The 24,566-nt window shown below is 42.3% G+C and overlaps 1 protein-coding gene across 1 annotated transcript in view; it reads right to left on the bottom strand.

The window, feature by feature from the left end:
* ano3 (anoctamin 3) overlaps nucleotides 1-24,566 on the bottom strand; it is a 168,961-nt gene that overhangs the window by 43,808 nt on the left and 100,587 nt on the right. The window contains exons 6-8 of the mRNA XM_034176176.1: nucleotides 24,067-24,111; nucleotides 20,919-21,050; nucleotides 20,310-20,416 (exon numbers count right to left, since the gene is read on the bottom strand). Of these exons, the coding sequence (XP_034032067.1) occupies nucleotides 20,310-20,416; nucleotides 20,919-21,050; nucleotides 24,067-24,111 (284 nt within the window). The remainder of the gene's footprint in view (nucleotides 1-20,309; nucleotides 20,417-20,918; nucleotides 21,051-24,066; nucleotides 24,112-24,566) is intronic.

Below are 24,566 nucleotides of genomic sequence, written 5' to 3'. Positions count from 1 at the left end.
TCACACTTACATTTGACAAATCCTTTTAATGTATGCTACAGCAGGAGACGACGGGGTTTTTGTTGAACTCTCTTATCACGTCATCATAGTCCAACGATTCGGTCAGTTCTCGTTCAAGGGAAAGCACGGAGAGTGCATTCAGTCTGTGAGTCAACATGGATGTTCTGGTGGACGTTTTTATCCATTTAACAGTAGAAAACAGCCGTTCGACAGTGCATGTTGTTATTGGCATTGTGATGAGGGCCCACAGAAGACTATTTATTTGAGGAAAAATGTGCTCCCTCGTTTATCGCGGGAGTTACGTTAAAAAATAACCCGCGATAAACGAAATCCGGCGAAGTAGTCAGCGTTAGTTTTTACAATTATAGATGTTTTAAGGCTGTAAAACCCCTCACTACACACTTTATACACTTTTCTCAAACAGGCATTAACATTTTCTCACTTTTCTCTCCTGTGTAAACACTCTCTTTTTTCTTCTGGGCGATAAGATTATAAACAGACACACGCAGAACACAATGCACAGCTCTCCCTTCGCTCACTGCCTCCGGAGGTACGGATGCGGGACCCGCAACGAATCCAAGTCCTCTCTCAGTGGCCATGGAGCTCTGCGGCTGCGATCAACATCTGGATCAAAACAGCAAGTGTATCTCTGGACCTGTTGCCAGATTTGGCGCAATTCCGCACAGCAGACAGGAGGAGGTGGCCCGCTGCTGCATTTACCGAGCCCGCAGAAAGCACATCGGAGGCAGTGAGAGCAATCGCGGTGATGCCGACCAGTGCCGCGAACGGCCCGCCTGATAAGGACACAGAACACAATGCGCCGTTAAAAAAAAAAAGCACGCAAAATTGCACTAAAACAATCCGCGAAACTTCGAGGCCACGAAAGGTGAACTGCGTTATAGCGAGGGACCACTGTACTCTGAAAATGAATTAATAAAAATCATAGAAGATGAATCAGATTTTTTTTTACAAAATGTATTAATTGTTGGTCAGTGCTAATGCAATACCATATCATAGGAATACAATGAGGCAACAGGAGACTGTCGAGTGTTGACTCAGCCTTCTCATTGGATGGGACGGGCCTGGCTGACAAGTGGGTGGGCCCAGGCCCATCCAGGCCCACCCTTGGCTACGCGTAAGCTTGTGGTTGAAGCTGTTTATACGAGGTCTGTCCATAAAGTATAGGTCCTTTTTATTTTTTTCAAAAACTATATGGATTTCATTCATATGTTTTTACGTCAGACATGCTTGAACCCTCGTGCGCATGGGTGAGTTTTTCCACGCCTGTCGGTGACGTCATTCGCCTGTGAGCACTCCTTGTGGGAGGAGTCGTCCAGCCCCTCGTCGGAATTCCTTTGTCTGAGAAGTTGCTGAGAGACTGGCGCTTTGTTTGATCAAAATTTTTTCTAAACCTGTGAGACACATCGAAGTGGACATGGTTCGAAAAATTAAGCTGGTTTTCAGTGAAAATTTTAACGGCTGATGAGAGATTTTGAGGTGACACTGTCGCTTTAAGGACTTCCCACAGTGCGAGACGTCGCACAGCGCTCTCAGGCGGCGTCATCAGCCTGTTTCAAGCTGAAAACCTCCACATTTCAGGCTCTATTGATCCAGGACGTCGTGAGAGAACAGAGAAGTTTCAGAAGAAGTCGGTTTCAGCATTTTATCCGGATATTCCACTGTTAAAGGAGATTTTTTTAATGAAAGACGTGCGGACGGGTCCGCGCGTCGGCTCGCAGACGCCGCGACGCTCCGCCACAGGAAAAACACCTCTGTTGGAAGCCTTAAGGACAAGTTGAAACATGTCCAGCTGTTAAACAATTTCTCATATACTCACTCCACTGAAAGCCATCAAAAGCCGCCTGGATTTTACAAATGGTTATCAACACGGAGGTGTTTTTCCTGTGCCGCCGCACCGCGTCGGCTGCGTCCCGACGCGCGGACCCGTCCGCACGTCTTTCATTAAAAAAATCTCCTTTAACAGTGGAATATCCGGATAAAATGCTGAAACCGACTTCTTCTGAAACTTTTCTGTACCAGTCAATAACAGTTCCATTCTAGTTTTAGTTTTAATCATTAGTTTTCTTGTTTTCCCCCTTCTGACTTGTCACATTAGTTCTTGGGTTCTTGGGTTCACATTAATTATTTGAGCACATCATGTTTCTCACAGTTAGTTTTTCTGTCACTCACTTCTCTTGTTTTACACCGCTTTGTTTTGCCCTCCCGCACTCTCTTGCCTTTCTTCCCTCTTCTTTGTTCACTAAAACACACCTCTAACAATAAATAATAATACATTTTATTTGTATTGCACCTTACATTTCAAAGAAAACTCAAAGTGCTACAGCAAGGATTTAAAAACAGAATTAAAACGGATTTGGAAAACAGATTTTGTAGAAACCATTTCAAATGATAAGATATCTAAAAGGCCTTTTGAAATAATGTCTTTAGGCCTTTTTTAAATGCCTCCACACTTTGTGGGGCCCTCAGGGTCTCTGGGAGGGAGTTCCAGAGCCGAGGGGCCACTGCCTGGAAGGCCCTGTCTCCCATGGTGGAGAGTCTGGTGCTGGGTTGGTGAAGGCAGTGTGAGGAGGTGGTGGAGCGGAGAGATCTTGAGGTGGTGTGTGGGGTGAAGAGTTCACTGAGGTAGGCAGGGGCGGTTCCGTGCATGCACTGATAAGTCAGGAGGCAGAGTTTGTACTCTATTCTGTATTTGATGGGCAGCCAGTGGAGGGATCTGAGGACTGGGGTGATGTGGTCAAACTTGCGCCTCCTCGTCAGGACCCGGGCAGCACAGTTCTGGATGTGCTGCAGCTTTTGCAGGTTTTTACCTGGGGTCCCGATGAGGAGGGCATTGCAATAGTCCAACCTGGAGGAGACAAAAGCATGGACCAACCTCTCAGCATCCGGTTGGGAAAGGGAGGGGCGGAGTTTTTGAGGTGATGGAAGGAGACTTTGCATAGGTGGCGGATGTGGGTGTCAAAGGTGAGATGTGGGTCAAATCTGACTCCAAGGTTGGTGACGGAGGTGGACAGAGGAATGTTGTGGCAGAGAATGGGAATACTGGTGAGGGAGGAGGACTGGGTTTGATGTGGGGTACCGATGAGGATGGCTTGAGTTTTGTCAGTGTTTAGTTTAAGAAAGTTATCAGTCATCCATGCCTCTATCTCCTCCAGGCAAGCGTGAAAGGCAGACGGCAGAGCTGAGGGGAGTGTGGAGTCCATTTTGATGTATAACTGTGTGTTGTCTGCGTAGCAATGAAATTAAATCTTGTGTTCACGGATGATTTGACCAAGGGGGAGCATGTAGATGGTAAAAAGGGTTGGACCAAGGACGGTCCCTTGTGGCACTCCACAGCTGACAGTATGGGTTTTGGATTTGGATTGTCCGAGTGTAACACATTCTGTCCTGTTCGTGAGATATGAGCGAAACCAGTTGAGAGTTGTGCCAGTGAGTCCTATTTCAGTGTTGAGGCGGTGGAGCAGGATGGTGTGGTCAATGGTGTCAAAAGCGGCTGATAGATCCAGTAGGAGGAGGAGAGATGGTGAGCCCTAGTCCGCAGTCATGAGAAGGTCGTTCATGATGTGGACGAGGGCTGTTTCTGTGCTATGTGCTGAGCGGAAACCAGACTGAAATATTTCATATAGGTTATGGGTGTGGAGGTGATCATGGAGTTGAACTGATACGACTTTTTTCAGGACTTTGGAAAGGAACGGCAAGTTTGAGACAGGGTGGTAATGAGCCAGGATTTTCGGGTCGAGTGAGGGTTTTTTGAGATGAGGGCGAATAATGGCTGATTTGAGAGCTGGAGGAACCTGACCGGATTTGAGTGACTGGTTAATAATTTCTTTGATTAGAGGACTAATAGCTGTAATGTAGTAGTGGTGTAGGGAGAGGATCCAATGAACAAGTAGATGTTTTCATGCATTTTATGATCCTCTCTACCTCTGTCAGATTGGTGTCCATGAAATCTGAAAAAGTGTGGAGTGGGTTGGAGATACTGAGTTTGAAGTGACATGGTGTTGTAGCAGGGAGATGAGACCGAATTGTGGCTACCTTTGTTGTGAAAAAGTCCAAAAACCTGTTACACTGATCTGTGCTGGTATCGGTGTTGGAGAGTGTGGGAGGTTTGAGGAGAGAGTTGATTGATGAAAATAACTGTTTTGTACCCGTACAGTTTGAAATTTTATGAGAGAAGTATTGGGACCTGGCTGTGGCGAGTGCTCTAGAGTATTGTTTCTGGTGTTCACGGTAACCCTGTTTGTGTACATGTAAGCCACTGGAGACGTATCTGCGCTCCAGGGCGCGACCAGCAGTTTTCATTTTTCGGAGCTCTGTTGTGTACCAAGGAGCTGACCTGGAAAAAGTTACTGTTCTTGTTTTGACTGGTGCATGTAACTCGAGGATGTTGTGAAGACTAGAGTTGTAGTGCTGAACGGATTCATTAACTGATGTGAGCTATGTGACTTGTGAAATTTTCTGTATGTCCTGGTTGAAGAGAATGGTGTCAATTGCTTTTAAGTTTCTGAACCGGATCTGACGTTTTGTTTGGAGGTATGTTTCTGCTAATGGCAGTTCCAGGGAGACGGCCTTATGGTCAGACACGCCCAGGTCGTACAGCTTTATGTTTTTAATGGGAGCATTGTCTGTTATGACCAAATCAAGAGTGTGGCCTTTTGTGTTTGTGGGAACTGTTATATGTTGAGTGAGGTGAAGGCAGTCCAGGAGATCTAGGAGCTCTGCAGCTGGGCGGTTTGTGGGGGAGTCGACGTGAACGTTGAAATCTCCCAGTATAAGTGTACTATTGGAGGTTGCACAGAGTGATGTTAGTAGGTCTTGAAGTTCAGCAGTGAATCCAGGGTGTGGTTTTGGGGGGCGGTAGATGAGGAGAATTTTTGTTGTTTCTTTTTGTGATCTACATTTGAATAACAAGCACTCAAATGTGATGAGCTCTGGCAGTGGGAGAGGTGTTATAATAAGATCTTTATGGTAAATGACAGCAAGACCCCAAGACCCCTTTCCAGAACCTTCCACACACTTGCTTCACATTTACCTGATTAGTTTGCTCCTTATTAAAACCCTCACAGTTCCATAGTTCACTGCCTGCTTGTTAACTTTGTTCACTCTCTCGCCTTCAGTTCATGTCTTGTTTGCTCCGACCTTCGCCTTGCCTTAATCCTGAACTCAGCTTCTATTTTGACTCTGCCTCTGTTTTTGCCTGTGATACTCCTCAACGCTGTTGGTATGACCTCAGCTTCTATTTTTGACCACATCCCAACCTGTACCCTGTCTGATACCTCTGCCTCATTATCTGATTACCCATGTACTGACTGCCTGGTTACAAGATAAAGCCTTTTATTCATCACAACCAGCCATGTCTGAGAGTCTACATTGGTCTCCACCTGTTTCCTGTGTCAATCCATCACGAGCCCTGACAATTGCAAAGGGAAAATTTGTTTTAAAATGTTCACTTTGTGACACACATCAAATGTACTTTGCCCATTAATTAAAGTGTAGCTGCAGTGACTTTTCCATCAGCAGTTTGTTGCATTTTTTTTTAAATTTTATAAGGAAAAAAAAATTAATCTTAATTTGTCTGAGGTTTTTTATTTTATTTATTGGATTGTCTATATTGTAAAAATACCATTGTTTCTGAACATTTAAGATCATCAATAATTTCACGGACGAGTGAGGGTGCTGTCGCTGTGATGTATTCTGGAGAAGACATGGTTCATTGTACAGGGTTTTCTCTGTAAAAATGGTGAAACCAGAATTCACTTAGTGAGAACATTTCTGAGGAACGGGCAAAACTCATGACCTGAATTCAAAGATCTAAAACATTTTCTATATATGCAAAAGACCTATATCTCTCAAATACTGTTCACTGTAAATCTGTACACTGTTCTGTGTAATTCTGTGTTAGGGAGCACTTCTCCTTTGCAGAGATAATCCATCGCACCTCACAGGTGTGACATATCAACATGCTGATTCGACAGCATGATTATTACACAGGTGTGCCTTAGGCTGGCCACAATAAAAGGCCACTCTAAAATGCTAAGTTTTGCTTTATTGAGGGGGTCTGTGGAGGGGGGGGTTGTGTCAGAAAAGCAGTAAGTATCTGGTGTGACCACCATTTGTCTCACACAATGTAACACAGTTCCTTCACATAAAGTTGATCAGAAGAAGCTCTCATTATGTGTCCCTCAGTATGAATCCACAGATTAATCATCCGTGACTATTAAATTTTCAAGTTCAGTCAATTTAAAATTTTAAAGGAGCATAGATACTAAAGTAGCTGTTACACCTTTTCAATTCTGGTGCATAGTTTTTCCGAGCAGTGACTCGCCGGGAAAAGCTTGCTTAATCTTGTGCCAGTTTAGAAAATGCTTAAAAATTTTCTGGTGCTTGAGTGGCAGCGCTGATAAAGTCATAGATCTAAGATATCAGCGTATGAAAGAAAGTGTAACCTACACACACTTTAGCACTGATGCTTCCAGTACAATTCTGTGCTCATAGGCCTACTGTTACTGTAAGCTAGTAGTTGCAGTTGCTACTTTTACAGACAGTAAACTATATTGTAATGTACAGTAGTGTTCAGAATAATAGTAGTGCTATGTGACTAAAAAGAAAATCCAGGTTTTGAGTATATTTCCTACTGTTACATGGGAAACAAGGTACCAGTAGATTCAGTAGATTCTCACAAATCCAACAAGACCAAGCATTCATGATATGCACACTCTTAAGACTATGAAATTGGGCTATTGGTAAAAAAAAAAAAAAAAAAAGTAGAAAAGAGGTCTTATAATAGTGGCATCTGCTGTTGACGCTACAAACTAAAACTATTATGTTCAAACTGCTTTTTTAGCAATCCTGTGAATCACTAAACTAGTATTTAGTTGTATAACCACAGTTTTTCATCATTTCTTCACATCTGCGAGGCATGGAGTCAACCAACTTGTGGCACCTTTCAGCTGTTATTCCACTCCAAAATTCTTTAACAACATTCCACAGTTCATTCACATTTCTTGGTTTTGCTTCAGAAACAGCTTTTTTGATGTCACCCCACAAGTTCTCAATTGGATTTAGGTCCGGGGATTGGGCAGGCCACTCCAAAACATTAATTTTGTTGGCTTGGAACCAAGATTTTGCTCGTTTACTAGTGTGCTTGGGGTCATTGTCTTGTTGAAACACCCATTTCAAGGGCATGTCCTCTTCAGCATAAGGCAACATGACCTCTTCAAGTATTCTGACATATCCAAACTGATCCATGATACCTGGTATGCGATATATAGGCTAAACACCATAGTAGGAGAAACATGCCCATATCATGATGCTTGCACCACCATGCTTCACTGTCTTCATTGTGAACTGTGGCTTGAATTCAGAGTTTGGGGGTCATCTCACAAACTGTCTGCAGCCCTTGGATCCAAAAAGAACAATTTTACTCTCATCAGTCCACAAAATATTCCTCCATTTCTCTTTAGGCCAGTTGATATGTTCTTTGGCAAATTGTAACCTCTTCTGCACATGTCTTTTATTTAACAGAGGGTCTTTGCGGGGGATTCTTGCAAATAAATTAGCTTCACACAGGTGTCTTCCAACTGTCACAGCACTTACAGGTAACTCCAGACTGTCTTTGAGCATCCTGGAGCTGATCACTGGGTGATCATTTGCCATTCTGGTTATTCTTCTATCCATTTTGATGGTTATTTTCCATTTTCTTCCACGTGTCTCTGTTTTTTTTTTCTCCATTTTTATGCATTGGAGATCATTGTAGATGAACAGCCTACAATTTTTTGCTCCTGCGTATAAGTTTTCCCCTCTCCAATCAACTTTTTAATCAAACTACGCTGTTCTTCTAAACAATGTCTTGAACGTCCCATTTTCCCCAGGCTTTCAAAGAGAAAAGCATGTTCAACAGGTGCTGGCTTCATCCTTAAATAAGGGGCACCTGATTCACACCTGTTTGTTCCACAAAACTGACAAACTCACTGACTGAATGCCACACTACTATTATTGTGAACACCCCCTTTTCTACTTTTTTTTTTTTATTAATAGCCCTATTTCATAGCCTTAAGAGTGTGCATATCATGAATGCTTGGTTTTGTTGGATTTGTGAGAATCTACTGAATCTACTGGTACCTTGTTTCCCATGTAACAATACGAAATATACTCAAAACCTGGATTAATCTTTTTAGTCACATAGCACTACTATTATTCTGAACACTACTGTAGATAAATCTGGAGTGCATATACTGTAAATACATTATTGCAGAAGTCTGTCTTTTAGTATCTCTTAATGTACCAAACTACATTTTATCTATTGTTATAGAAAGTGTTTGAACTGTGTTTGAATTATTGTATGGCCTTGCCTTACAATATAAAGCGCCTTGGGGCAACTGTTTGTTGTGATTTGGCGCTATATAAATAAAATTGAATTGATTTGAATTGAACTGGATTCCATGGAGAGGCCCCGTGAATACATTTTCATAGATGAAGCAGGGTTCAATGTGGTGAAAAGAGGCAGGAGCATAATTGGTTGATGTACCATTGTGGAAGTCCCTGGCTGCATAGTGGCAATGCCACCATTTGAGCAGTCATTAAGAGGTTGCCCACCATCATGAAAACATGGGGCCATATACAGTGCATCTGAAAAGTATTTACAGCGCTTAATTTTTCCATATTTTGTTGTTACAACCTAATTCCAAAATGGAGTAAATAATTTTTTCCCATCAAAAATTCTACTTGCAACGTCCCTGTTGTGGAGTGTTCTCTGTGTCCTGTTGTTTTTTTTTTTGTTTTTCTGTGTCTGTGGTCTGTCTTTTGGTGTTTGTGCCTTTTTGTCATGGTGTTATGGCTGTGTTCCTTGTGTCAGTCCTTGTCCTCTTATTTCTGTGTCTGTCCTTGTGCGCAGACTCCCCCTCGTGACTGTTCCTAGTGTTGTTATTGTCTAAGTTCCTATGGGTTTTCTTGTCTGTGTGACTGTCTTTATCCTTGTTTGGCTTTGGATATTGTTCTGCAGTTTAGTTTCTGAGTTGTAGTCTGGTTTTAGTGTGTTTTTTTCTTGTTTATTTTATCTTGGTCGTGTTTCTATATTTATTGTCATTAGTTCTTCTTGTTTTATTTTGGTGTTTCTTCTAGTTTGGTTCCTCCCATGATTTTGTTGTAATTATGTTGAGATTCTTTGTCACCTCCTGTCGTAGTTGTGTTTAGATTGTTTCTTGTCACCTCCTTCTTTGTTACCCGAATAGACTCTGTAGTGTTTGTTTTGCGACTCCTAGTTTTCCCCAGTTGTACTCACATTACGTCTTGTGTTTTGCTCATTAAATCACCTGTCATTCACTTTACCTGTGGTTTGATTGCTCTGTCTACATATTTGGTTCATTCTGACATTACAAAACATAACAGTCCCATAATGACAACATGACGTTTTTTTGTTTTTTTTAATTTTTGCAAATTTATTAAAAATAAAAAACTAAGAAATCACAGGTATTTAAGTATTTGCACCCTTTGCTCATTACTTTGTTGATGCACCTTTGGCAGGAGTTACAGCCTCAAGTCTTCTTGAAAATGATGTCACAAGCTTGGTGCACCTATCTTTTGGCAGTTTTGTCCATTCCTCTTTGCAGCACCTCTCAACCTCCATCAGGTTGGATGGGACCTTCGGTGCACAGCCATTTTCAGATCTCTCCAGAGATGTTCAATCAGATTCAGGTCCGGGTTCTGGCTGGGCCACTCAAGGACATTCACAGAGTTGTCCCGAAGCCACTCCTTTGATATCTTGGCTGTGTGTTTAGGGCCATTGTCCTTCTAAAAGATGAACCGTTGCCCCAGTTTGAGGTCAAGAGCGCTCTGGAGCAGGTTTTAATCTAGGATGTCTCTGTACAGTGCTGCATTTATCTCTCCCTCAATCCTGATTCCTAACTAGCAGTGATGCCGGTAACGCGTTACTTAGTAACGCGTTACTCTAATCTGACCACTTTTTTTAGTAACGAGTAATCTAACGCGTTAATCTTTCCAAATCAGTAATCAGATTAAAGTTACTTCTCCAAGTCACTGTGCGTTACTATTATTTTTCATTGTGGGTCGATAGCAGCATTAAACTTGGTCTGTGGGCAGGAGGTCGGGGTTCGACTGAACTGCCCACTTTCAGTGAGCTGTGAGCTTTTCATCCGCGTTTTTTTGCAGCTGCTCGACTCGTCGTCTCTTAAAGCACGGTGATCAGCACACCTGCACTGAGCTTTACAAAGACATTTTTATACTTTTTTCCTCCTTTATTTAGAGCTGAGCTGAGCCACTCTGTATCTGCACGTTAAAACAGCTGATCCTCCGCGACGCGTCAACAACTAACACTATTTTCCACTCAAATGCACCTAAACTCTCTTTCTGAGGACCACATGATGTGAAAACACAATAAAACTTTCTTACCTGTAAATCTGGTCACGTTTTCTGCATAAATAAATGTTATCTATTCTTTGTGCTCAAACGCCAAAGCAGGGGCGAATCCAGATGGAATGGGGGCGTGGGGGAGGGATGTGCCCCCCTCACAACACCCCTAGATTAAAGGTCCAGTTTTGAAGCCTTTTTTTACTACAACTACTACTACTACTTAAAATAATATTAATTTCGACAAGTAAAATATTTAGAGAGAATTTAAATGTTAGAAAAATGCTAGAATGAATTTAATAGTTACATTTATAAACAATGTAGGTTCAAAATTGCAAGTTTTACTGTTACAGTGCTGTCAACAGTTAAATATGAGGTCAAGAAAGAGGTCTTTATTTTACTTTTTATAAAACAAGTATTTATTTTCATTGAAGTCAAGAAAGGGTGACTATAAAGTAAGTTTTGGCAAAACAGGTATCATTGTCATGTTGAGGTGGCAGAGGGTTGTTGTCGGCAGCTGGGAAAAGTAACTAAAAAAGTAACTAGTAATCTAACTTAGTTACTTTTACAATTGAGTAATCAGTAAAGTAACTAAGTTACTTTTTCAAGGGGTAATCAGTAATCAGTAATTGGATTACTTTTTCAAAGTAACTGTGGCAACACTGCTAACTAGTCTCCCAGTTCCTGCCACTGAAAAACATCCCCACAGCATGATGCTGCCACCACCATGCTTCACTGTAGAGATGGTGTCTGGTTTCCTCCAAATGTGACACCTGACATTCACACCAAGTTCAATCGTTGTCTCATTAGACCAGAGAATTTTTTTCTCATGGTCTCAGACTCCTTTAGGTGCCTTTTGGCAAAGTACAGGCAGACTGCCACGTGCCTTTACTACGGATTGGCAGGCCTGATTGGTGGATTGCTGCAGAGATGGTTTGTCCTTCTGGAAGGTTCTCCTCTCTCCACAGAGGAATGCTGGAGCTCTGACAGAGTGACTATCGGGTTCTTGGTCACCTTCCTGACTAAGGCCCTTCACCCCCGATCACTCAGTTTAGATGGTCAGCCAGCTCTAGGAAGAGTCCTGGTGGATCCAAACTACTTCCATTTACGGATGATGGTCAAAGCAGCAGAAATGTTTCTGTACCCTTCCGCAAATGTGTGCTTAGAGAAAATCCTGTCTCTGGGGTTTACAGACAATTCGTTTGACATGCACTGTCAGCTGTGGGAACCTATATGCAGACAGGTGTGTGTCTTTCCAAATCATGTCTGGAAGGTTATCCTCTCTCCATAGAGGAATGCTGGAGCTCTGAGTGATCATCGGGTTTTTGGTCACCTCTTTGACTAAGGTCAATTGCTCAGTTTAGATGAGTGGCCAGCTCCAGGAAGAGTCCTGGTGGATCTGAACTTCTTCCATTTATGAATGAGGCCACTGTGCTCATTGGGACTTTCAAAGCAGCAGAAATGTTTCTGTACCCTTCCCACGTAAGCCTAGTTTACACATAGATGGTTTTGTCGGCGGGCAGTACGTAGACCGAAGTTCGCGGTAGTTCCGGCTGTTTTCGTGGTGGAAAGGGGCAGAGCATTTTGCCGGTGTTTTGGCCACCGTACTATCCGCAAATACGCGGATAAAACGCCGCTACATCCACCAAATAAAGCGGCGTTTTGACGCCATAGCATCCGGCACACGTCAGGCAACGGGGGTTAATACCCAGTTCTATCCTTTACAATCGCAGGTTAATAAGACGTGCGTGAGAACGGCGGTGTTCTGCTGCTGCCGATAATGCCCTGTGTACCGCTGGATTTATCCAGGCAAATCCTGCGTTACTCCAGGAACTTTTGCATATAGGCACCGCCCCCAGAGTATAATAGGCTGAAGCCTCTGTCACTTCAGGGGGAGGGAGATCATCCTCAGCCTTTTCTTCTCCTTCCTTTCCCCCTCCACCACAGGGCTACCCTCTGCTTCTGAACCAGACCTCTTGGTAAGTCCTTGTCGCTGCCAATTTTCTTTTAGGAGGCATACTGGAGCGTCTCTGCAAAAATATCTGGAGCTGGCCGCGAGTGAGAGGCCTGCATGCAGCGCGCTAGCGTTTTTATATTGACCGCCGCCTATCGGCCATTTGGAACACCGTTAACCGGGAGGTGGCGTTTAGAACGGCGTACTGTCCGCTGCCTCTAGTTAAAATGCCCTTGAGGACGCCGATGTGGGCTCTATCGCCGTTTTACACGCCGTTGATTAGGGATACAACGCCAGCCGCCAATTACGGCGGTATAAACTGCGGCACTACAGGAAGGGGCAGGATGAAATGGCGATTAAAAAGTATCAAACGCTGTAGTTTGCGTTGTCTCCATCGTCACGCGAATTCTCCGGGAGCGCTCCCGGAATTATTCGACATGTTGAATAATTTTTTCGACAATTCCCGGTAAAGCCGGAACTAAGCCACGCCCCCTAGTGCTGGCATTAACAACGCCGTATGATCCTTAAGACGGCCAAAAACTCTTCCGGGATGCTTCCGGGAGCTCTTACCGTCTATGTGTAAACGGGGCTGTAGTTGTGCTTTGAGACATTCCTGTCTTGGCGGTCTACAGACAATTTCTTTGACTTCATGCTTGGTTTGCACTGTCAGCTGTGGGCCTTATATGTAGACAGGTGTGTGCCTTTCCAATTCATGTCCAATCAACTGAATTAACCCCAGGTGGACTCCAATTAAGCTGTCGAAACATCTCAAAGATGCTCAGTGGAAACATAATGCACCTGAGCTCAATTTTGAGCTTCATGGCAAAGATTGTGAAGACTTAGGTACATGTGATTTCTTAGTTGTTTTTTTTTTATAAATTTGCAAAACTTAAAAAAAAACTTTTTCACATTGGTATTATGGGGTGTTGTGTGTGTGTGTGGAATTTTGAGGGGGAAAAAATGAATTTCATCCATTTTGGAAGAAGGCTGTAACAACAAAATGTGGAAAAAGTGAAGCGTTGTGAATACTTTCCGGATGCACTGTAACACTGAACATCTTACATTTCTGGGTGATCTACAGGATATTATGGCTGCACGTGAGCAGCTGGATCAGCAAGCACTGCATCCTGTATATGTCATACTTTGGGTGAGCTCTCACCGTGTTGTTCAGAAACATGTTTAGTTCACCAACAACCAGTGCGTCATGAAGGTTTTCCTCCCACATTACAGCCCCTTTCTGAATCCAACAGAGGAGTTTTTCTTTGTGTGGAAGTGAAAGAACTATGACTGACCAACCTACAACAGGGCAACTTTTTTGAATGCAGTGTAACAGGCCTGTGATGATATGACTATGGAGTCTTGTCAAGGCTGGGTTCAACACACCAGAGGGTTTTTCCCTCATTGTCTGGCAAGGGAAAATACTGCTTGTGATGTGAATGAAATCCTCTGGCTGGAGGCTGCACAAAGACATGATGCTGGAGAATGAATCCTGGTGAATTTGTGCAGTAATGTGCTTTTTGTTTAGGCTTATTATTTTTGTTGCCATGGCACTGCTGAATGTAGATATCACTTTGACTCATAATTATTATTTTTTTTTTGCTAAATGCATTTATGGAACACCACACTCGTAAAGCACAAACCTTCATCAACACTAGTTTCCCATTCCGCAAAATTTTACTTTGGAAAAAAATTTCAAGGTCAAAGCTTTTCATAAGCTAAATTCAAATGTCAGGAGTATGTATTTAGTTAATACGCTTAGTTATTACGCTTTTCTGTGGTGTTGTCAGTTTTTATTTTTATTTTTTACTTTTTCAATTTCTGAATTCTTTTTCAGATAATTTTCACAAAACATTGATTATTGCTGCTATGCACAATTTGTCATTGCTTTTTGGCACTTGGTTTCCGACTGGTAGCTGGAAGACAGACAAACAGGCATAAAATTGGAACCTCCATCCAATTTTGGTGGTGTATGTAAATCCATAACAGAAACATGAGAGTGACTGAGGCACTTTTGATTGAGATGCAAAATGTACACCAAATGGGCTTTTCAATATTACTGTTTTCCCAGTTGCTAAAGCACATTTCTTGAAACCTCCATCCATCTTCACAAAAGCTTAAACTCAAATCCAAAAACTCAAACTACAGTCACAAAACCCCAGACTTTTCTATCAAAATCAAAGTATCACCTCAAAATTAGGTATCCTGTGTTCAAAATCAAACAATGTGTTCAGATCATACACACAGCAAGTAAGAATATATTCACCACAGAGCATTCTTTAGACACTACATAAAATAATTTAGGACACAGCATCCAGGGCATGTAGTTAACTGGAAATGTTTATTGAAAATGCATTTACCAAAAAATGATCATAGTCAAAGTGATATCTACATTCAGCAATGTCACAGCAAAAAAATAATAAAACAAAATAAAAAGCACATCACTGCACAAAGTCACCGAGATTTATTCTCCATCATGTGTTATGTGTGTGGTCCAGCCAGAGGACTTCATCCCCATTACAGGCAATATCTTCTCTTGCAAGGCAAAGTGGGACTAGCCCCTCTGGTGTGCTGAACCCAGCCTTGACAAGACTCCAGTCATATCAACACAAGCCGGTTCCACTGCCTCCAATAAAGTTGCCCTGATGTAGGGCTGTCAGTCATAGACCTTCCACCACCATGCGGAGGAAAAACTCCTCTATTGGGTTCAGAAAGGGGCTGTAAGGGGGAAGGAAAACCTTTTATGAAGTGCTGGTTGATGGTGAACCACATATCAGGACAACATGCTGAAAGGTCACATTGTCCCAAACTATGACATACACTCAACAAAAATATAAACGCAACACTTTTGGTTTTGCTCCCATTTTGTATGAGATGAACTCAAAGATCTAAAATTTTTTCCACATACACAATATCACCATTTCCCTCAAATAATGTTCACAAACCAGTCTAAATCTGTGATAGTGAGCACTTCTCCTTTGCTGAGATAATCCATCCCACCTCACAGGTGTGCCATACCAAGATGCTGATTAGACACCATGATTAGTGCACAGGTGTGCCTTAGACTGCCCACAATAAAAGGCCACTCTGAAAGGTGCAGTTTTGTTTTATTGGGGGGGGATACCAGTCAGTATCTGGTGTGACCACCATTTGCCTCATGCAGTGCAACACATCTCCTTCGCATAGAGTTGATCAGGTTGTCAATTGTGGCCTGTGGAATGTTGGTCCACTCCTCTTCAATGGCTGTGCGAAGTTGCTGGATATTGGCAGGAACTGGTACACGCTGTCGTATACGCCAGTCCAGAGCATCCCAAACATGCTCAATGGGTGACATGTGTTGTGTGTTGGGGGGTTTGGCTGGATGTTTTTGTGTTGTTTTCTTTTCTTTGGTCTCCAGGTGGTATGCAAACTGGTTTTTGTCTGTGGAGACGGTGCTGGCAGAAGAGTCCTTCACCCTCATCAGCATTATTAGCTGCACCTGTGGAGGATGTTCACGTGCAGGCCTACTGACTCGCAGCACCTGTGGATGATGCTCACGTGTAAACTTAAAGACTTTCAGCTGAAGCAGATAATGAGATGGCGTTCTGCATTTAAGCCATGAGTGGTTCAAGCAGAATTGCCGGGAACTCGACCTTGTGACGTTCGTTTGTGAGATGCTGAGGACCGTGCCAGGGTTTGACACATCGTGCCTGTGAAGGAGGACGGGTGAGGGACACATGCTGTCAGCACACATCAGAGGTAATTATTGTCTGCATGATCAACAGCTCTGTTGACTTACCTCACCTTTTCATCCTTCACAGAGTCAGTTTGTCGTGTCCACCTGGGGGGTGTTTGGCGGTGAATCTGAGTCCAGAAGCGTCGGGGCTTCGATCCTTTTGGGCGCTGGAGAGCGTGCCGTCCTTCACTCCGCCAGACAAACTAAATATTTATGTTGTACACTAATTATTGCACTGGAGGGGAAATAAAATCGTTTTGTTTGTGGAACCGCTTTCTGGTTATTTAGCGCTGGGTTCGGTCAGACGTTGGTCCGTTCCTCAACCTGCGTCTGCACATAACAACATGTCCGGTGAGTATGCCGGCCATGCAAGAACTGGGACATTTTCAGCTTCCAAGAATTGTGTACAGATCCTTGCAACATGGGGCCGTGCATTATCCTGCTGCAACATGAGGTGATGTTCTTGGATGTATGGCACAACAATGGGCCTCAGGATCTCGTCACGGTATCTCTGTGCATTCAAAATGCCATCAATAAAATGCACCTGTGTTCTTCGTCCATAACAGACGCCTGCCCATACCATAACCCCACCGCCACCATGGACCACTCGATCCACAAAATGACATCAGAAAACCGCTCACCCACACAACGCCACACACGCTGTCTGCCATCTGCCCTGGAGGGTGTGAACCGGGATTCATCCGTGAAGAGAACACCTCTCCAATGTGCCAAACTCCAGGGCAGGCGTTTCTGACAGTTTGTGCAGAAATTCTTTGGTTATGCAAAGCGATTGTTTCAGCAGCTGTCCGAGTGGCTGGTCTCAGACGATCTTGGAGGTGAACATGCTGGATGTGGGCTGGTGGGCTGGTCCTGGGCTGGTGTGGTTACACGTGGATGTACTGCCAAATTCTCTGAAACGCCTTTGGAGACAGCTTATGGTAGAGAAATGAACATTCAATACACGAACAACAGCTCTGGTTGACATTCCTGCTGTCAGCATGCCAATTGCACGCTCCCTCAAACCTTGCGACATCTGTGGCATTGTGCTGTGTGATAAAACTGCACCTTTCAGAGTGGCCTTTTATTGTGGGCAGTCTAAGGCACACCTGTGCACTAATCATGGCGTCTAATCAGCATCTTGATATGGCACACCTGTGAGGTGGGATGGATTATCTCAGCAAAGGAGAAGTGCTCACTATCACAGATTTAGACTGGTTTGTGAACAATATTTGAGGGAAATGGTGATATTGTGTATGTGGAAAAAGTTTTAGATCTTTGAGTTCATCTCATACAAAATGGGAGCAAAACCAAAAGTGTTGCGTTTATATTTTTGTTTAGTGTATATGGGATGCAGTGCTGCTGATCCAGCTGCCCAAATGTCATCACTAATGATTCTTCTTGGTCTTCCTCTTCCTCTTCCTTCTTGTCCACCACCTCTCACATGAACTCTTCCTTCTCTGCCTCTCTTTATGTTTCTGTCCATTGTAGATGGAAGCATATGTGGCACCTGTGCACTCTGGACCGGCTTTTATCCTGCTCAATTTGTCTGATCATATCATTAGAAATGTGTGTTCAGTTGTGAGTTGTGTGGAAAAGCTGACAGCCGTGTTGGAGTTGTGTTCACATTTTGTTGCCTGTGTTTAGAGGTTTGCAACAGAAGTGTATCACGGTGTGAAATGTGTTTAGTGATTGGGAATGTGTTTAAGGTTTAGCAAAAAAGAACAGTTGAGTTTTGCAAATTGTGTCTGAGTGCCTGAACAGTGTTTACCACCCACCTCATTTTGGCTTGTCAGTATCTCACAAATAAAAAGTGAAATTTCCCATCGATGGGATATACAGGCTTAGAAGGGGTTAATGTTTGGCCAAAAAAGTGTTTGATTCGAATAATGACTTTGGGCCACTGAGAATTTGGTTCAGAGAATGACGTTTAGTGTTTTAGCAACTGAGAAAAACTGTAAATTCAAATGTCCACAAAATCCAATCAAACTTCAAAATCAAACTTTGTGAGGCAATAGTGAGTGCCAGTCTGCAGCTCACTTTCAAATATGAGAGTGATTGGGGCACATTTGATTAAGATATATTGTAAAATATACATTAAATAGGGTTTTCAATGTTAAATTTAAATGACCACAAAACTGTAAGTCGATAAAGGATACCACCCAAACAGTCTCAAATATGAAAGAAACTTGATAATTTTTTGGTAAATGTGTTTACAGTAAACATTTCCAGTTAACTATATGCCCTGGATGCTATATGTCCTAAATTATTTTATGTAGTGTCTAACGAATGCTGTTTGGTGAATATATTTTTACTTGCTGTGTGTATGATCTTAACACACTGTTTGTTTTTGAACACAGAATAACTAATTTTGAGGTGATAATTTGATTTTGATAGAAAAATCTGGGGTTTTGTGACTGTAGTTTTAATTTTGGATTTCTGTTTACTCGGGAGGAGCTCGGAGTCGAGCCGCTGCTCCTCCACGTCGAAAGGAGTCAGTTGAGGTGGCTCGGGCATCTTTTCCGGATGCCCCCTGGACGCCCCGCTGGAGAGGTGTTCCGGGCACGTCCCATTGGGAGAAGGCCCCGGGGAAGACCCAGGACACGCTGGAAGGATTACATCTCTCGGCTGGCTTGGGAACGCCTTGGGGTGGGGGAGGTGTGTGTGGATCGGGAGGTCTGGGCGGCTTTGCTTGAGCTGCTGCCCCCGCGACCCGACTCTGGATAAAGCGGAAGAAAATGGATGGATGGATGGATTTCTGTTTAAGGTTATGAGAAAATGGGTGGAGGTTTCAAGAAATGTGTTCCAACAACTGTAAAAACTGTATTATTATTAATTTATTTACTATAATTCTGTTATTTATTTTATTTTCATTTACAGGGTTGTGCCTTCCTGGCTACAGTTGGGGGAATTTCCACAGTGTCTTTTCACATAATAGCAGGATAGTACCAGCTGAACACTTTGTCCGCAAATGTGTCATCATTTCAGCCATGAGGAGCGTTAGACATGTGTAAGAGTTCTGCACATCATTCATGGACAAATCAGCAGATCCTTGCGTCTGCAAAAGCTGTACTCAACATTCACGAAAGTGCCGAACGGCATTCGAGCTGCATTCACGTGATATGTATGCAGACATCTTCGCCATAAGTCTATGCAAAATACAGACTGACAGTCAGACGACATGCACTGATGTGTCATTTGCACCCCTTCAGTGAGATACCAACTGCGAATTTGTTGCTCATTTTCATGTTTGGTCATTAATTTGCATCTCCAACTACTAATTTCCAACAGTAGCAGCCCAGTGAGATAGGGCCCTAAGGTGTATTTGAAGAGTATTCAGACAAACAATAAAGCAAAAAATAAATGCACAGCATAGAAAAACAATAGCTTCATTATTTCATAATTTTTCCATTCTGGTATCTTTTTTTTTTTTCCCAGTCTTTCAATTTCACATTTCCAACAAATGGGGCCACTGGAATAAAAAGTCTGGTTTTGGGGGGAAATGACAAGTTTTACAAGATTAGAAATACTTAAAAGTTCCCAAACATGCCAAAATTCTCCCAGCCTAGAGAACACTGTTGAGTTTTATGTAAAATAAAAGTCCAAATTAAGTTTTATTGAACTCACAAACAAAACTTTACAATATTAATTAAAACAAAAAATAAAGTAAAAGCTCCACCCTACATTTTTCTGCCCAGTGTCCACCATTTCTCTCCATTCTTGAGTTCAGTTATGAGTGCAGTTATCATTTTTGCTGCTAGGAACTGTATGGATAACACAATCCATGACTGAAAAGTAATAAACTTTGCTTGAATCACCATGGAAGGACAACAATCACGCTATCCGTGGAAGCTATCATGTTGTTGTCTGGCGGTGATCACGTGAGCAAGCTGCGCTCTTTCACTGGCTGATAAGGGCAATATATCATTTATTACACTGGTAGCATTATAAAACGGTTTTTGCTGGCTCTTTATTTCAATTGCATTTTTCTAAAAACCTGCAGGAATTCATGACTCTCAAGCAGATTTGGATTCAGCTTGAAGAAATCTCTAAAGTAAGTAATTAGTTTTTAATTCTCAGAGGTGACACGAAAATTGTTTTCTAAGCAGAATAATCAGGGATGTTTCCTCACCTAAGGTTGTTTGTCAGTTTACAAAATTTCCACAGCTGTTGCTGGTTTTAATGTATCTTTTACAATTGTCACTGCAAGGAATATTTTGTTGTATGTGCCGTGCATTAAGAGTAGGAGGCATAAAGCCATACCCATCTTGGATTTGCCGTCCTCGTACTTAGTGCGCTGCAGGACATGATGGACGATTCTGCTTCTGGTGGAATTTGAGAAGAAGGTCTCTCTGTTGTTGATGGTGAAGCTGGGAGAACACAGCATTAATTATGTATTAATGTCAAATCGCGACTCTTAATGAGAGCTAATGCAATGATACTGGCGAGTTCATTCAAGCTTGTGTTATTTCTAAAAAAGTCAAAGCAGACAAGCAGAGGAAGTGTAGAAACGTTTCACTGACAAAGGTGATTAGATGATGCCTTTCATCAAAACATGCTTTGAGGATGAAAAAGCAGAAGCAGTAGGGGAGCACTGGATCATTACTCAGACCTTGAATGCTGCTTTTTTTAATATCACTTTCATGACCAAATTGTATTTGTCATTCTGTTATTTGACTAAAAGTTATGAAGACATCATGGTGCAAAACTCATGTCCTGGTCTCTAAAGTTCACATCCTTGGGACATGAAGAAGAAATGTGAGTAATAAAGGAAACTGTGGACACAGCGGAGGATAAATACCAGACAGCACTGCTGGCTGTAATGTGCACATGTATGCGCCCTGTGGGATGAGTTACACTGTTTGTCCTTACTGGTGCAGGCGTGCTCGGCTGAATGGGGCTGTGTAGCAGTCGGTCTCCTCCAGATCAGGCAAAGCCTCTTTGTCCAGCTTCATGGGATTTCGGGGCAGCCAGCTTTTTATCTGACAGTATCTCAGATGAAACCTGTTGCAAGAACAGGCAGAGGATCAGGATTACTGGCACAAGTGTTCTTTTTTTCACCAATGTTACCCTGACAGCCAACCACTACAACCCTACAACCAACCGCTATCTTTCTTCTAAAACAGCCAACACAAGACAACCCTCTTTCAAATTTGCATTTTGTGTGTTTCATGAGTCTGAGAGTCAGTAATCTTGGATGACAACAGAGAACAACTTTGTCATGAAGACAAAGGAATAATTCCATTTATTATATGGCTATGACAGTAGTCGCGGTCCAATTGGCTGATTTCCGGTTTGATATTTTCCCATATTAAACCGCTACCATGACAATTGTTCCAGATCGCACATGAGATTTGTGACTTTGTTTACACTTTTCACGGCACAAAACAAAAAGCAAACATAGAAAATGGAGGAATTAAGAGCAAATGAGCTTGATGTAGATGTGCAAAATGAAAACACAGCTCCAAACAGTCAAGAACAGATTGAAGACCGTTACAAACCAGAAAGCTAAAAATATTAGAAAAACCACGTCGGACATGAACATACTCCATAAATATTTAAACGGCATCAGAAAAACACACAGACTGAAAGCTTACCAGCTAACGACCGGACCATCTGTTAGCAAGTTCTTCATGGAGGTGAAGAAAGCAAATGGGTCTGACTACAAGCCCAAAACCGTCAGCTGCTTACATACTCGTTACACTCGGCCCATGCAAAAAACACTGAGGTCTGATATTAACTGACCTCACACTTAGTTAATAATCCTTTAATACAGTGAGGCAAATGAATATTTGATCCACTGTCGATTTTGCAAGTTTTCTGACTTACAAAGAACGGAGAGGTCTGTCATTTTTATCGTAGGTACACTTTAAGTGTGAGAGACAGAATCTAAAAAAAAAAAAAAAAATCGCATTGTGTGATTTTAAAATAATTAATTTATACCTGATTTTGTATAACATATTTTCACTCACATCGGAGAAAACATCCTGTCCCACAATACATTTCCATTAAAAAAAACCCTCGTATGTAAAGGACAGAGCAGTCTGGACGTGACTAGTCGCAACAGAGGTACAAAATGAAGTTCAGCACTGACACTAGCCAATTTGAGGAAAGTGGGTACCCTTGATTAAAAGCCCGGGCATTTATTTTTTTCAAACCGTGCTCAGACCTGGCCCCTAAACGAGGCCGGGCACAATCTAAGGCGATTATTAACAAAATGCTGCTTGCTGCCTGCACTGTAATATGGAGTTAACACAAACTTAACACCATATTATCTCTGGGTGTGGCAAACCAAAGACAACCACTTTAAATCAGAACCCTCTGTGTGTCTGCAAACCCTCTTCATAGCCTGGTTGAAACAACAGAGACCGCAAAGGTTGTGATTGGTCACTTTTCTGGTTTCAATCATTCCTCTCCCATCATATTTTAAAAGTTTTTGCAGTGTGCATGCCGATTACATTCGATCATGGATAAAATAGTGGAACGCTTGGCAGAAAAGTCTGCAAATGTGACCAACTTTACAACACAGAGTTGAAAAACTACAAAGACACTCAAATGGCCCACAATTTGTGGAGGGAAATTGCACGCACTGCAACGTTGGTTTGGAGGTTGATAATTTATCAAGAAGCAGAACTCGCTGAGGGACAGACTGATCCATAAAAAGCCAATATTCCTGCGGTAAATTACATTAAGACACCCATCAATGTAACAAACAACTTCGAAAGGGTCACGTGCATGTCAGCGTCATTGCATGGCCACGGAGGTATGGAGTTGTAGAAGCATGAATCACGCTTTAGGATTTTAAGGTACCACTCCGCAACGGACTTAGAAAAAAACAGTGAGTTGACTGAATGTAATCCTTTTAATGCACCTAATGCCCAGTGCTTTTTAAAGGCGGGCGTTTATTTTTTCAGATGAAGGTTTGGCCCAGTCATTAAATGAGGCAGGCCCCTATTCAAGGTCAGGCATTTAATCAAAGAAATACATAAGCCTAATTGGTGCTGGGGATTCTCCGTAGATCGTTTGGCGCCTCCTGACTGTGACTAATCCTTTACATGCATATAACGGATTTTGTCCATTTTATACGTATGGCGGATTTCAATGTTAATGGACAAAATTCACTGGTCCACCTGAATCCATTATATGTGAGTTTTACTGTATATAAACACACACACACACCCTTTCTGGGATGCATGTCCTTTAAAGTGATAACAGGGCTTCTTAATGTAACAAGATAAGATGCACGTGCATGTAATCCAAAGTCAATGGTTCAAAATCACGCTCTTAAATTTTGTTTACTTTTCATATAAAACAAACAGCAGGATTTCCTTTCAGCATCTTGTTCAACTGGTTCTTGTGCCATCACAGCTTGAGATATAACTTTGGAGTCCTTGAAATCAAAGCTCCAGTGCTTTTGCTAAAAATAGCACAGCGACAGTCCTGTTCCATTTATCAGACTGACAGATTAAATGGCTCACATATTTTACAGGCGAACGCAAACAGTGTGGGTGAGTTACAGTATTGTGGGTTAAAAAATGTGCCAGATTCTCATGAGAAAATGTTAATTAACAACAAACACAACAATGCCTGCTTTTGTTTTATGCATAACAAAATGTAATACTGGACATTACCTAACAATTAGACATGTTGGTATTGGCTGACCAAAAACTAACTCCATTCACTGCAGCAAATCATACTGCAGGCAGATGATGACTTTTCATTTTAACATACTAATACCATACTCTGTAAATGTGGAGTATTTGCACATAGTCAGTGTAGAGGCTGTCTTAATCCTGAACTACTTAATAATTCCTCTGAGGCTGACAGATGACAGTGGCGGTTTCACTCATGCTGCTATGCTAAGTGACTGATATCTTCAATCACCACCCAAAACTTGCATTACTGCTCAAGCCTTGCAGCTGTGCTCCTCATGAATTTGATCATAGAAACTCAAGCATCCACCTTCTTGTCCCCAGACAACAAGGGAGGAAAAATGATCACATGCTTCAAATCGACTTACCTGCCCAAAGTTTTGCTCTTCCAGTCTGTAAAGTAGCATTTTTTCCTTAGAAAGAAATAAACAAGTTAGAAAAACTGTATAAACTAGTTAAAGTCTGAAGGTGCTGAAGGCAAAAGCATACTTCATCTGATGGTCCAGTTGGATTGTCAGAATCCCTGTCAGACAAAATCTATAACCAGAGGCACACTAATCCTGCATGTTGTTTGGCCAGGTATGTTAGTAAGGTGTGAACTTTTATATTACGAAGCATCACTTACACAATAGTTGATGTCCTAAAACAACTTCTTTCACACAGTGTTAACTCTGGTCACCATTTCTTCAGACTGCATGGGACATATCTTACACCTGGTGCAAAGCAGTGCACAACCCAATACAAGAGTGTCTGCTAATTTCCAACAAATGAAGTTGTCATTTTTACAGCCAGTGGTGCCCTGTTTTCTGAAGAGCAGTTCCCCTTGTACTCCTGTGTGTTTGGTGTTAAAATGAGGTGTGGCTGGGCA

This window comes from Thalassophryne amazonica, chromosome 8 (genome assembly GCF_902500255.1).
Source record: "Thalassophryne amazonica chromosome 8, fThaAma1.1, whole genome shotgun sequence".
Lineage (NCBI taxonomy): Eukaryota > Metazoa > Chordata > Actinopteri > Batrachoidiformes > Batrachoididae > Thalassophryne > Thalassophryne amazonica.
Note: the sequence above shows the minus strand (reverse complement) of the source record. Positions and strands in the feature narration are given on the sequence as shown.